This window comes from Tenrec ecaudatus, chromosome 1 (genome assembly GCF_050624435.1).
Source record: "Tenrec ecaudatus isolate mTenEca1 chromosome 1, mTenEca1.hap1, whole genome shotgun sequence".
In the NCBI taxonomy this organism is placed as follows: Eukaryota; Metazoa; Chordata; class Mammalia; order Afrosoricida; family Tenrecidae; genus Tenrec; species Tenrec ecaudatus.
The window spans coordinates 221151846-221165555 of NC_134530.1; the positions used below are offsets into that span (position 1 = coordinate 221151846).

General features: G+C 56.5%; 1 protein-coding gene across 1 annotated transcript; it reads right to left on the bottom strand.

The window, feature by feature from the left end:
- Window positions 1-364: 364 nt before the first annotated feature.
- On the bottom strand, window positions 365-11055 carry FMOD (fibromodulin). Its single transcript, XM_075529077.1, has 3 exons — window positions 10851-11055; window positions 7296-8288; window positions 365-1993 (listed from the first exon to the last, which is right to left on the bottom strand). The coding sequence occupies exons 2-3, from the start codon at window positions 8278-8280 to the stop codon at window positions 1842-1844; spliced, it is 1137 nt and encodes a 378-aa protein (XP_075385192.1). The 5' UTR covers window positions 8281-8288; window positions 10851-11055; the 3' UTR covers window positions 365-1841.
- Window positions 11056-13710: the final 2655 nt, after the last annotated feature.

Sequence of the window (13710 nt, forward strand, 5' to 3'; positions counted from 1 at the left end):
GTGGTTCGTGGAGTCCACCAGCCACTCCCCAGGAGTCTGCGTCCTTCAAGATGTACAAACTAGGGAGTCCCGTGGGCAGTTCTTCTTGGCTCTCTAGAGCAGCGGTTCTCAACCTTCCCAGTGCTGCGGCCCTTTCAGACAGTTCCTCATGTGGTGGTGACCGCCCAACCATAAAGTTATTTTCGTTGCTATTTTATCACTGTCATTTTGCTACTGTCATGAATCGGGCGACCCTTTCACAGGGGTCGCCTGACCCCCAAAGGGGTCGTAAGCTACAGGTTGAGAACCGCTGCACTAGAGCCACCGTGGGTCGGAATCCCTGCAGCAGCTGGTGGCTCGGCCCTCATGCACTCCGTTCTTGCAATGCAATTGTCAGATACCTTTATTGGGCAGGCTAGCCGCCACTCATGCCGTTCCCAGGAGCAGGAGGCTGTATAGGGCATGGTGGCGTTCACATGCAGGCGCTTTCTGGAGGGCCCCAAAGCGGAGGGCAGCCTGGGCCTCGGTGTCAGGGCTCACGGGCTGAAATGAGCTGGTTTGGCTTTTGTGGATTTCAGGGTCTGGAGCCAAGAACATAGTCCAAGGATTCCCCCATACCCTTTCTCAGAGAAGCTGTCCCAAAGCAGAACCGTTATCAGGGACAGAATGGCAGTTGGGCCCGGACCAGGCTCCGCCCAACTCTCCCCAAGGGGTCTTTGACCCTGGCTGCCCAGTGGCTCCAGCCCCATGTTGCCCCGAAGAGCAAGTGGGTTAGGCCCCAAGAAACACTGCCTTTCAGAACGGGAGAAAGTGAAGGAGCCCAGCTATAAGGCCCCGGGCATCTTCCGTACTCAGGGTGCAGCTGAGAGTCGGCGGGCAGAGGGCCTGGCCTGGGCATCACAGGCCCAAGGAGCATGGCCATTCAGAGCTGGTGTGCTTATGGCTGGCCTTGGGACAACCCCGACTCTCCCCACCACCTGTTTTGAATGAGCGCAGAGAGGACATGGTTCAAGGAGAAGGCCACTCACCTGGGGCTTTGAAGACCCCATGGTCTCCCCCTTTGAGGGCAGGGCTGGCAAGTATGAAGCTCCCAGGCTGCTTCGGCCAATTTGGGGTGCCTCCGCCCGGATTAGGGACGCTGCTGACCAGCAGAACAGGCCTATCTCCTTGCTGGAGGCCTGCCCGTCCTTCAAAGAGCAGCCCCCTTGGGAGAATCCGCTCAAAGCCTGGACCACACTTCTCCGCTGTGAAGGCCATCATGATACGCGACAGCCAAGCTAGTGGCTCTCAAGGAGGACGCGAGGGAGGCCTCCGGTGACTTTTGGTGTCCAGGTGGCCTCAAACAAGGACAGCAGTGGGGGGCTGTCTCTGCACAGGTCTCTGGGTGGATGTCTTCATGCCTCGGGGTCTTGCGCCTCCGCCTTGGGCACAGCAGAGGCAGCTGTGGAGGAAGGCTGAGTGGGTGAGGCAGACTCAGGAGGAGGCAGCTGGGCCAGAGGTATCGTCTAGGGACCCCACCAGCCCACAGGGCATGGAGAGAGCGCTGTCAGACCGGAGAGGGGGCCAGAGGGGCTCATGCACTATCTCGGGGCGCAGCACAGAAAGTGCCACGCCGGACTCTGGGGAAGAACTTGTGGGTAGTAGTATGACCCCTGGGGTTGAGTTGACGGCCTCCCCCGCAGGTCCGCCTGCGTGTCCTCACCCCGCCTACCCTTGCCTTGCATTGGAGAAGAATAAAAGTGGGACCCGGGGACTATGGTCTATCCTAGACTGTCCAGCAAAAGCCAAACCAAACCATCAAGCCAAATGCCACGGGGTGGTAGGGTGGTGGAGCTCCGTGGGGGGAGGGGGGTGGGTGCCGCTCAGATCTCGATGAGGCTGGCCAGGCGCAGGCACAGGGGCGCATCGGCGGGCACCGCGCTGCGCTGGATCTCGTTCCCGTCCAGGCGCAGCACCTGCAGCTTGGAGAAGTTCATGACGTCCACCACCGTGCAGAAGCTGCTGATGGAAAACTCTGAGGAGACAAGAGGGGCGAGGGCGGGCGGCGGGGAGGAGCTCTCATCAGGGGCCTGCATTCATTGCTGGGTCCCCCAGATGCTGAGAAACTGCTTAGACAGATACTTCTGCAGTAAGAATGGGCATGGGGTGGGGTGGACTAGGGGTGGGGGGACTCGTAGGCATTTTCCAGGACTGGAGTCCCACCGACTTGCACCTCTGGGGAGCAGAATTGAAGCTGGTGAGGGTGCTCTGCTGGCTTCCTCAGCTCCTCCTCTTAACCCTGCTCCCAGCCTGTACTTCACTCCCCAGACCCCTGAATGCCCTTGAGTGTCCTTGTAGTCGGGCCTGCTCCTTTCCCATCTGTGGCCAGCAGGGGACAGCAGAGGGCAGCCAATGGCCCAACTCCAAGGAGTCAGCAAGGCTCTGAGGTTAGAGAGAAGGGAATGCAGAGACGCCGGGGGTCGGGCCCGCTGTGGACCTCAGAAGCCAAATAAACAGTTCCCTGCCGCCTGAATTTAATGTGATTACAGCCTAGCCCTTCCTTCCCTTAGCGCTCCAAAGGAGCGCCCGTTTGGGAAGACAGCCCCTCCATCTGAATAGGTCCCGCTGTCGTTTCTGGTTTCAAATACACCTTTCTGACTTGAATGTGATGGGAGAGGGTTTCAGGGAAAGAAATCCCTGTTTTTTTCTCTAGCCGGTTCTGGCTCATGGTGACTCTCTGTGACAAGAGCACAACGCCCCAGTGGGTTTCCTAGGCAGACAGATGGTCAGGTCTTTTCCTGTGGGTCCCCGGGGTGGGCTCAAACCACCCACCTTTCAGTTAACAGCTGAGTGCTTAACTGCGTGCCATCAGGACTTCTTAGGAGAGGTTAAAAAGAAACAAACAACAAGCCACTCACTGCCACGGAGTCAATGCTGACCCACAGAGACGCTATAGGACAGGGTAGAACTGCCCCTGTGGATTCTGAGACTATAACTCTTTGTGGAAGTAGGAAGCCTCCTCTTTCTCCCTTGCAGTGGCTGGTGGTTTTGAACTGCTGACTTTGCAGTTAGCAGCCCAATGAGTGACCACCACCGGGAGCACTCGTGGGATGTGATGGTCGTAAAAACAAAGATTCCAAGGAAAATAGCCAGGGGCGCTCACATCGGATGAGAAGAAAGGACATGTGGAAGGAGGATGACTTATTCTGAAAGCAAAGCATTTAAATAAGGGTGAGTTTAAGTGATGGCAGTCTCAGAAACCCAGAGGGGACAGCTACTTCTTCTCCTCTCAGGCTCAGGAAAGGATCACCGAGACTCTGAGATGGGTGGAGCTGCCGCACCCTGACTTGTTCTCAAGCAGAGGACCATACCGGGCCCTGAGCATACGTGGCTGTGGGAAGGAGCGGGGCAGACTGGGAAACAGCACTCTCTGGAGCGGAAGATCTGCAATGATCCGGGTGTTTTCCTGCTGACCACAGGGAGGAAAGGCAAATGGTTTCTTGGTCGGGCAGCTGGGGCAGAGCTGAGGGCAAGTCCTGGGTCTATGGAATCTGCAACAAGACACGAAGTGGCTCAGCTAGCCTTTTGTTTCCAACCTTACTTCATACTGAACTACACGTTCAGTGGTAAATTGCCTATCCCCATTCAGAGGCTAGGCTTTCTGCTGAAACCCGGAATCCCAACTATGTATAGACACACGGACCTCACAGGGTTTCCTTGTGGGCAGTTAACTACCCCGTGTGGCTGGGTTCCATCTCACACAGGCTCCGAGCACTCCTGCCTGTCTGTTCCCACTGGCAAGTAGGACCAGGCTTCTGTTTGGAAGCGCCGGAGAATATTTTCCAGCTCAGATTAAATACTGACATAAGTCTTTCCAAATTCCTCCTAGTGTACCCGCCCGGCTCCAATGGGTCCCAAAGAACCAGAGTAACATTCTGAGCAGTGTTGTTCCCTTGCTGTTGCCAGGCTGGAAAAACTGAGGGAGACACTGATGGCAAAGGAAGGGGGAGGGAGAGACCCACACCTCGGCCCCCTTTATGCCCTGGGTTCCTGCTCCTCGGCCAGCTCCTCCTTTATGGAGCTGCTTCAATCCCACCTCCCGCTCCTCTCTGCTCGCCCAAGCCCCAAACTCTCCCTGTAGGGAGACAGCTTCATGTGGCCACAGAGGACAGGCTGAGCTTGGGGTGCTGTGTGTTTTTGCTGGTGGTCTAAACCAAAGAGCTCTGCTCCTCACCATTCCCAGCCAGCGATGTCCATTCTGCCGGTTGCTGTACTCTGGCTTATAGTGACCTCTTGGGTGTCAGAGTAGAACTGTGCTTTTGAAGTCTCCATTGGTTGTGGTGTGTGTGTGTGTGTGTGTGTGTGTGTGTGTGTGTGTGTGTGTGTGTGTGAAATGGATCGTCAGGCTTTTCTTCCATGGCACCTCTAGGTGTACTCCAACCTCCAGGCTTCTGGGAGGTGGCTGTGCACGTTAACCAAGAGAACCCCTCACCGGGGTTCCCTTCCAGTAGTAGGATGGGTTCAATGTCACACCAGCTCTGAGTCTCGCTGTCCCCCTCTTCTCAATGCAAAACATGCTCCCTGTCGACTTCAAAGTGGCAATGAGAGAGCAAGAAGAAGCCAATTATCTTAATAGGTCGCATGTCATGATGTGTCAGGCCAAGCACTTGCCAGGCATGAATTCACTCATTTCGGGACAATAAGGAGGTGGTGTTATTTTGCCAGAGGAGGGGAAAGAAGAGGAGGAGGAGAAAGAGGAGGAGGAGGAGGAAGAAGAGGAGGAGGAGAGAGGAAATGGCAAGCAAACAAAGAGGATTTGGTTTACACAGAAGAAGAAGGCAGTTGTGGACATGCTTAGGTTGTCCTTCATGGACGGCTAACCACAAAGTCTGGTTCAAGCCCACAAGCCGCTCCTGCTGTCCACTCCGTCAAGAACTTGTTTCGGAAACCTGTGGATCCACCCTACCCTGTCCTATAGGGTCCTCGTGAGGCAGCATCGGCTCCAAGGCAGTGGGCCTGGTTCTGTCTTTCTTGCAACCTGCCACAACACGTCACTCAAGTCATGTCATTTTCGGAAGAGCTGTTGGGAGGGACCGCCTGGTAGCTGGGCAGCCAGAGGGCCTGCTCTGCACAGAGGCCGAGAGGTGCCGAGAGGCTGCGATGACACCTCTCCCACCCCACGCTCCACCGGGTGCCGCACAAGCCATAACTAACGTGTCCGGAGACAGCTGCTGGTTACTGTCACATTTCAGGGTCAGATGTTGACGAAGCACGGTATGCCCGGTGACCTGCCCCCGGTGACAGTCCTCTTGAAACTGGAGCGGGTAGCAGACAAGGAGTGGGGACTTCTAGCAGGATGACAGGCAGCCGTGAATAGCTAGCTAACTCTGCAGCATGCTGCATTCTAGCAACGTCTTAGAGAAGATGGCGAGAAAACAAAAACAAAGCTCAGGATGTCAAAGACCCCAAAGAAAGAGCAACTTGGAATAAAACCCGCCCAGGTGGTGAGAGGAAGGTCTTTCCATTTTTAGCTGGAGGATCAGACTGGACGCCCCAGCGACCTCCTTCCTGTATTGCCTTCTGGGCTCTGTGTCCCTCCTTGGGGAAGACTGTCTAGCTCGTTAACATCTTGCTAAATGACTGATCCGCTCTGAACACTGGGGGAGAGAGGATGGATGAGGGAGGATTGGGACTCCTCCTCTTGAAGCTGCTGCTCCTTCCCAGCAGGCTCTGCTTCAAAGCCTCTGGCTGGTGGACGCAAATGAGTCCTGCCTGCCCCAGAGGGAGGAGGACTTTGCTACCAGATGAAGGGAGCTTAAAAGCCAGCTAACTACCTCCCAGCTGGGGCAGGGACATCAGAGACCCCAGAGCAGGGAGAGCACTTCCATCCTCCTGGGTCTCTGATGTCCCTGCCTTCTGAAAATGAGAGCCCTTCCTGGGAGAGAGAGCTAAAAAGCAACTAGAATTCCATCTGAAGAGAGTGTTTGAGTTCTCTGAGGTAGAGAGGAAGTCAGTTTGATTCCTTTAGGCATTTACAGAGGGCTGAAACAAAGGAACACACAAACAGACCCCCAAGCCCCCTGCCGCCAGCCAAGAGATTCTGAGTCACAGTGACCCTACAAAGGAGTGCTGAGATGATACATCTTTAGGGGGGCAGATAGCCTCCACGTCCTCCTGCAGAGTGGCTGCTGGGTTTTGAACCACTGACCTTGTGTTAGCAGCTCCACCCTTGGCCCACAGCAACACCATGGAATTTACAGGGAAGTGCTCAGGACATCAAAAGTCCAGTGCAATCCCTCCCCGCCCCCCATCACCTCTCTGTGGTGGCCAGGCCCCCACTGTCCCAAGGAGGGTCTTGGCCCTCCCACCAGGGGCTTCTTGTGTTCCAGCGGCAGTGATTCAAACAAGCACTTCATTCCACTCAGAGAGGGCGCACGTTTTTTCTCCACCAGCTGTTATGTTTGAAAACTAAACCCCCCCACCCCCACCCCCACCCCTCACCAAGCACAAGGCCAGGCGATGGAGGCAGGTGGGGATCGTGTAGAAATATGAGCTCATCTTCTGAGCAAGGAGAGGTCAGGGCCTCTCAGCACCCACCTTTCTCCCCAGAAGAGAAATGAATTTCCTGAATTCTCTTTTAGCTGACCACCCCCTCCCAAGCCTGGGAGCCCCAGGGTGTAGTGGTTAGGGACCTGGCTGCTCCTGGCGCAGTCAGCAGGGGAATCACCAGCTCTTGTGGCTGCAGGAGAGTCTGCCTGGGGGTTAGTTCTAGCCTGCCCTGTAGGGTCGCTGTGAGTCGGCATCTATTTGATGGCGGGCAGTTTGAATTTGAGTTCCCAAGCTTCTTTAAACAACTCTTTCACTGCCCCTTACACACGGGACCCCTTCTCTTCAGACACACGTGCCTCCTGGCTGCCCCTACAAGGGACCTGTTGACTGACCGACAGCAGAAAGCCTTTGCCCTGTTGGCCTTGAATCCACACCCATGTCAATCAAGTCCTAGATTGAAACCCAGCCCTCCTGGGAAGTCTTCTCCCCCACTAACTGAGTCCTTGCAGACTTCGGTTTACAGAGGAACCCAATGCTGTGGAGTCGATTCCGACCAACCCGCTGTGGCTGGCCCTACAGGCCAGAGCAAAATTGCTCCCTCAGGGTCCTGAGGCTGGGAAATCTTTATGGAAACAGACAGCCTCATCTTTCTCCCTTGAGGCGGTTGGTGGGTTTGAACCACCGACCTTTCGGTTATCAGTCCAATTGCTTAGTCCACCGCACCACCTGGGCCCGTCGGCACTCTGAGCAGGGCCAGCTCCTCCCTTGCCCGAGGGTCAGGGTCTCACCGTTGATCCTGTTGCCTTGAAGGTAGAGGTTCTCCAGGTTCGTGCTGACCGGGGGGATCTTCTGCAGCTGGTTGTAGGAGAGGTCCAGCTCCAGGAGGCTGCTGGCGTTGAAGGTGTTGGAGGCCAGCCCGTTGTTGGTCAGGCTGTTGTGGGACAGCCTCACGTACAGCAGCTTGGGCGAGCCCCGGAAGTAGCTGTCGGGCATGCTGTAGACGTTGTTGTGCTCCAGGTAGAGCTGCTCCAGGGCTGCGGGCAGCCCGTCGGGCGCCCTGCGCAGGTGGTTGTAGCTCAGGTCCAGCAGGATCAGAGACCGGAGACCCCTCAGGGCGCTGCCCACCTCCTGGATCTCATTGTGGTGCAGGTACAAGGCCGTGAGGTTCTCCAGCCCCTCCAGCGCGTTGCCGGGGACCCGGGAGATCTGGTTGTGCTCCAGATGGAGCTCCCTCAGGGACCGGGGCAGGGGGCCCGGCATCCGGGTCAGGTTGTTGTGGTCCAGGTAGAGCCGCTCCAGGTGCCTCAGCTTCGAGAAGACCTTCCGCCCCACCTTCTCGCTGGTGATCTGGTTGCCGTGCAGCGCGATCCACAGCAGCCCCGTGGCGTTGTCGAAGACGCTCTCCTGGATGGCGGCGATCTGGTTGTTCTGGAAGTAGACGTACTTCATGCGGGAGGGGACGAAGGGCAGGTACTTGAGGTTGCGGTTGTCGCAGTACATGGCTGTGGGGAAGTTGGGGGGGCAATCGCACTCCTGGGGGCAGTCGCGGGGTTCCGGGGCCGGCGGCGGAGAGCCGTAGGCATACGCTGGGCCTTCGTCCACCCCGTAGGGATAAGGCTCGTAGGGCTCGTAAGGGTAAGGGTCATAGGGATCATAGTCGGTGGACTGCTGGCTTCGCAGGTAGTGGAACCACCAGTGGGGGTCTTCATCATACTGGGCACGCGAGAGGGCGCAGAGCCCCGCCAGCAGCAGCAGGAGGGAGGCCCACTGCATTTTGCGCTCTGCAGGAAGAGAGAGAGAAGAGGCAAGCTGGCGTGAGCGAGGCTCTCTCTCGGGAAGCCGTGGGGCAGAGCAGGCAAGCCTGAGGTTCTGGTTGTGAGCGGGCCTATCTGAACCTTCCCTTGCTGGCATCCCCTCCCGTACATGGGCTCTGCACCTGTGGTCCAGCCGGACCTCGCTCTCCAGGGTAAGCTGGGGTAACCCGGCCATTTCCCCCTCGGAGAGTCGCAGAAGCAGACCAGAAAGAACTTGACCTATGGAGGGGCTTCAGGTGTTTTTTATTGGAGGGGCAGATCCATGGGGGCAGCTTGGAAAGCCTGCAGCAATCTCGGGGGTGGGGGGGCGGAGGGAGTGCTAACTTCACAAGCAGTTTCACTCCTCGGGGAAGGGGTATTTTCAGGAGTGGGAGGGAGAAAGCCCTCTGTCTGTATCTCTGGGAAACCTCCTCCCAAGACGGGCTTGCTACCTTAAAGCTGAGCTGAACGATTTCTGGCAGGTCGTTTGGTCTCGTGGGCAGCCTGGGGGTCTTTTGGTTTTCCGTCTTTGAGGTGTGTGTGTGCTCACCCTACAGCCACCCCGGGGTTTGGGGCCCTCGCTGCCATGCCACCGTCTGTAACACTTGCTAGGCGAGAAGCCTCGTGCTGGTTAGCAGTTGCTGGCTACCCGTGCAGCTTGGCTGGCACAGGGGCTTTCTATGGCAGGTGTGTGTCGCCTGAAACTAGGAATACTGGCAGGGACAGGCATGACACCTGGAGAGTGAGGGCAAAGTGCATGGCGTCTCAGTCAGGCCGCCTCTCTGCCTTCCATGGGGTCCAGGGAAGTTCGAGCAGTCCTCACGCTGGACCCCCGATAGTCTCCCAGAGCTGCATGCGGCCAAGAGGGAGAAAGGAGGTGCATGGTCACGGGGGAACAAGGACCCCCAGGAAGGCCTAAGGAAAAGGGGCTGAGGATGGGATCCAGGCACCTTCCCTCCCACTGGGAGTCCCCTTCTCCAAGTCAGGATAGCTGGGGGCCACAGGCTTCCCAGGGGCCCCCACACTGCTGGGCAGTCTGTTGCCTTGAGTTTGCTATGAGAGATGAGAAAGGGGAGTATCGGAGAGAAATGTGGGGTCTGCTGCCATCTGTGTAAGGGAGGGGGACCAGGCGTGGCCTTTTCAGGACTGCACACCCCACTTGGATGCTGCACAGCCCGTGTCCTGTTAGCCCCGGTGGGCAGTGAGCGCCTCCCAGAGGTAGGCGTGCTCCCCATGGGCAGGGAAACCTCAAGCGATGTCTTGGTCCTGGAGGTCAGGTATACCCCTCACCCTTGAGGAGGAAGAAAGGAGTATAACATCCAATGTCAAATTCAAGGAACTGATGGGAAAGGTCCTTGCCTGGGAGACTCCACTGACTCACCCTCTGGCCGCCCTCCCTCCACCCCCCCCCCCCGACCTTTCCTGGAAGCACTTCCCTTGGACCTGCTTCATCCCATCAGCCCCTGGACTGCAGAGGGGCAGGTACCCACCCGGGCGCATCCTCAGACAAAGAGCCCACAGTGCTTCAGAGGAGCAGACCCAACTGCCCACTGCCCGGGCCCGCTGGCAGCTACTCCACCTCTGGCCAGGAGTGAAGACGGATGGAGCGGCCCCTGCCAACAGCACATTTTTCCATGCCTAGCCCGGGCTGTGAAGGACCAAGGTGGCTGCTTGGTGGACTGGCACAGTGAGCCTCTGTCTCAATTTCTCCTTCTTCCAGACTGGGCACTTTGGCAGACTCCAGCCACTTTCCTCTTCAAGACACAGCTTTCCAAGGGCCTGTGTGCCCTGCCCACTTTAGCCTCTCCTCAGTGCCCATGCCTGCCGAAAGGGTTTGCTGGTCACCCCACCCCCACCCCGCAGCCATGCCACTTCAAGACTAGCCTGGAATGCCCCCATCCCTCCTCCATGCCTGGACCCTCCTGTGTTCAGAGTTTTGTACGTTGGGGAGGTTTTAGGATGGATGCTCTATGAGTTGGGCGTGGAGGGGGGCCCTTACTCAAGATGTATTTCTCTTTGACTCCAGACAGAGATCTCCCCCTCCCATGAGAGCCAGGACATCAAACCAGAAGTCATCCTTTACCCTGGTTGGAACCCCTAGCTCCTGTCACTCCATCCGCAGCTCCCTCGACAGGATCAGTTTGTCGGCATGCTTCCTGGTTCCCTCCCCTGCATCCCAGCAAAACACACACACACCACCCAAGAATTTAGGTCCCACAACCACCCACAGGCAGACTGCAGGCTTATCAGGGCGACATCCGTGGGGGTGGTGAGGAGCAGTGGGCGCTGGCCTGTGTCAGGAGCGGGTTCTGCACTGCTTCCTACCCGGGACCCGGAGGTTCTTTCCTGTGGCCATGAAACAGCCATCGAGGAGAGGGGGATGTGGAACTCCTCCCTGGTCCTCTCCCTCTGCCCCTCTCCAGCATCCCAGGGGTGACAGGGGGAGCAGGAGAAGGACTTGTACCTGTCTGCTCCCGTTCTCCAGCCCACCCTGGCCTTCCTTTGTGGAACCCCCAAGAGCACGAACAGGAGGAAAATGACTGCACTTACCTGGAGTGGAACCGTTCAGAGAGTGACCACCTTCCTCTGCCTGGCCTCCTGGGGCTGGAGAGCTTGTGTGTGTGTGAGAGAGAGAGAGAGAGAGAAGAGAGGAGTGTGAGCCTGTGTCTACTGAGAGTGTGCGTGTCTATGCCAGGCCAGGGTCCCGCCCCCAAATTCCTAATCAAATATTGTGAAGAGAGGGGCCGAGGAACCCGGATCCTGGCTTTTTCAGCTCTGCTACAGGGGCGGGGCTCAGACTCACTGCTGAAAATCATTCTGTCCGCCTGATGCTACATACACACACACATCTTTGTTTCCACACATTTATCTTTCTTGAAGCATTGGCAGCTCCCGATGCTCTGCTGAACACGCTAGTGGCATCCCAGAAGTTATTTGTTCAATCTCTTAGGAGGTTCCTGGATTTCTCATTAAACCCACAAGGGAAGATGCAGGGATGGGGAGGGCCAGGGTTTGGGAAGAGGCATTTTAACTCCTTCAGGAACCCCAGAGTTCTTGAGAGAGCTAACACTCACCCCTCTCAGCTAGTGCCTGCCCCTGGAGGCATGCCGTTGGACTCATGGACACAGGACCGCTCACTCTGGCTCTGGTTCTATCCCTGGCCACTGTAGACTTCTCTAGGATACAGGTTTCCCTCCCCCTGTGGGAAGCAATGGAAAATAAGGGAATCTACCATTTATTGGGCACCTAGTGTGCACTAGCCATGTGCACTATCACTCCAGCTTCACAGCGATCTTGAGAATCCGCGGGCCTTGGCTCCGCTGTAGCCAGGATGTGTGAAGCCCCTGGCTGAGTAAGTGGCTGGTGCTCAGGACAAGGTAGAGATTATTACTGCAAATCCCATGGACAGCTGTCGAGCCCCTGAGCAAGGGAAAGATGAGGTGGGAAAGGAGCTGGATTGTGAAGGAGCTTTTAGGCTATGGAGAAATTTGGGGGTTATTCTATTCTGAATGCTTAAAAAGCAACACGCTTTAAGCCCAAGGCGTGATGAGATCTGATTGCCATTTTAAAAGCCCCCGAGGTGAACTTCTTATGGACCAAGGGACCCTCTTGTCCAACCTTATGGTGAGAGTGGTGGCTGGGGCTGGTACAGTGCCCGAGGGCGAGAAGGAGCCGGTCTCACACCTGGAGCAGCGACAGGGAAGTAAGCTCACTCAATACTGCCATGGAGCTGAGGACAAGGAACAACTACCCTGTGGGTTACCGAGACTGGAACTCTTTACAGGAGTAGAGAGTCTCACGTCTCTCCCGCTGAGAAGCTGGTGGTTTTGAACTGCTGACCTGGCAGTTAGCAGCTCAACACGCAAGCACCGTGCCACCAGGGCTCCCTGTGTATAGGGAGGCAGGGAACATCAAAGATAACGTCTGGATTTGGGGTTTGAGCAACTGGGTGTGTGGTAGCACCGCTTTCTGAGACGGGGGAGGGGAACTGGAGAGAAGAACCCATATTATGGCTAGAAAACCTAAGTTATGATTTGGTTGCTAAGTGAGAGACGGCAGTTAGGCATTCCAGTGGCGACGCTGGGAGATGATTGGGCATAGGAGCCTGCATTTGCTGCTCAAGAGCTGGAGGGAAACCTTTGTGAGCCCTTTGCACTTGGGTGCTGGAGACACGCAGAGTTAGATGAAGCCCGGGTCTCAGATGCGGTCTCCTCCACAGACTGACTCATGCCAACATCAAAGAAAGAGCCCTTGCTTTTTGAAAAAACCGCCAGCGACTCAGAGCTGAAGAATGTAGGCGCGTCAGGGGGCCCGGCCGGCCTTCTGGTTGCTTCTCTAGGCTGTAGCTGAAACCTTCCTGTAGACTCGCTGACACTGAGTTGATTCTGACTCGCAGTGACCCTACAGGACAGAGAGCTGTGGGCTGGGGGTCTGGTGCTGTGAGTCTGTATCAGAGACGCCATCGTCAGTAGACTTGGAAAAAGGAAGAAGCGCAATCAGTGGGCCCTTACTAACGGCTTGCAATAAAAGAGGTGGCTTTTTGATGGGCTCTCGTGCAACGGTCCCCATAAGCATTTGCGTTGGATTTCTGGGCTCCGAGATGCAGAGTGACTAGCTGATAAGTGGTAAAACGAACATTTTAACCTTGGTCTGTGTGACTTCTAAAGCCCCCCGGCGTCCCTATAACTGGAGGACTGCTGGAGTGGAGGGGATGGTGGAGTGGGGACCACCTTGCTCTCCGACTGGGCGTTACTGTGACAGAGCCCAACTGATGATGCTGGCCCAGGCTGCTGGAACCTGGAGACGAATCCAAACGAGGTTGTTGACGAGATCTAAAGCTGCTGTCCTGTTTCAGGATGGACTCGGGGGTGGGAGGGAGGGAGGTTAGAAAGAGGAGGTGATTAGGACCAGGTCAGGGGGCGCCGTTCAGACGTTTCCCTCTTCGTGGGCTCTAGCCTTCATGTCCCACCACTGGCCTCCCAGTTGGGGGTATTTGGGTGGCTGGCATGTTGCTTTGATACCGGAAGTTATGCTGCTGGCATTTCAGATACCAGTAAGGCCACCCATCAAGGGCAGGTCTCGGTGGAGCTTCCAAACAAATACAGTCCAGGAAGGGAAACCTGGAGATCTACTTCCAAAAATTAGTCAATGGGAACCCTATTAAGCACAATAGAGTAGTCTTGGAGGCACTCAAAACACACGGTGGCCCCCACAATGGACTGGAGAATCCCACTGATTGCCAAGGGGACACAGGACCAGGTGGCACTCTGGTTACACACAGGGTCACCAGGAGCAGGAGCAGACTCACAGGCAGTCAGCAACAAGGACTGGCATCTCTGTTTGGCACAACGCTCTCCGTGTGCCTGCCTCCTGGCTGCTGGCCTTCAGAGCTTGGCTGTCATCAACTTCC

Bases quoted from the DNA above. Each gene is read 5' to 3' on its own strand.
- FMOD (XM_075529077.1), bottom strand. From the start codon at position 8,280: ATGCAGTGGGCCTCCCTCCTGCTGCTGCTGGCGGGGCTCTGCGCCCTC. The intron at 1,994-7,295 runs GTGAGACCCTGA...TTGTCTCCTCAG, and splicing joins TCAAGGCAACAGGATCAACG to AGTTTTCCATCAGCAGCTTC.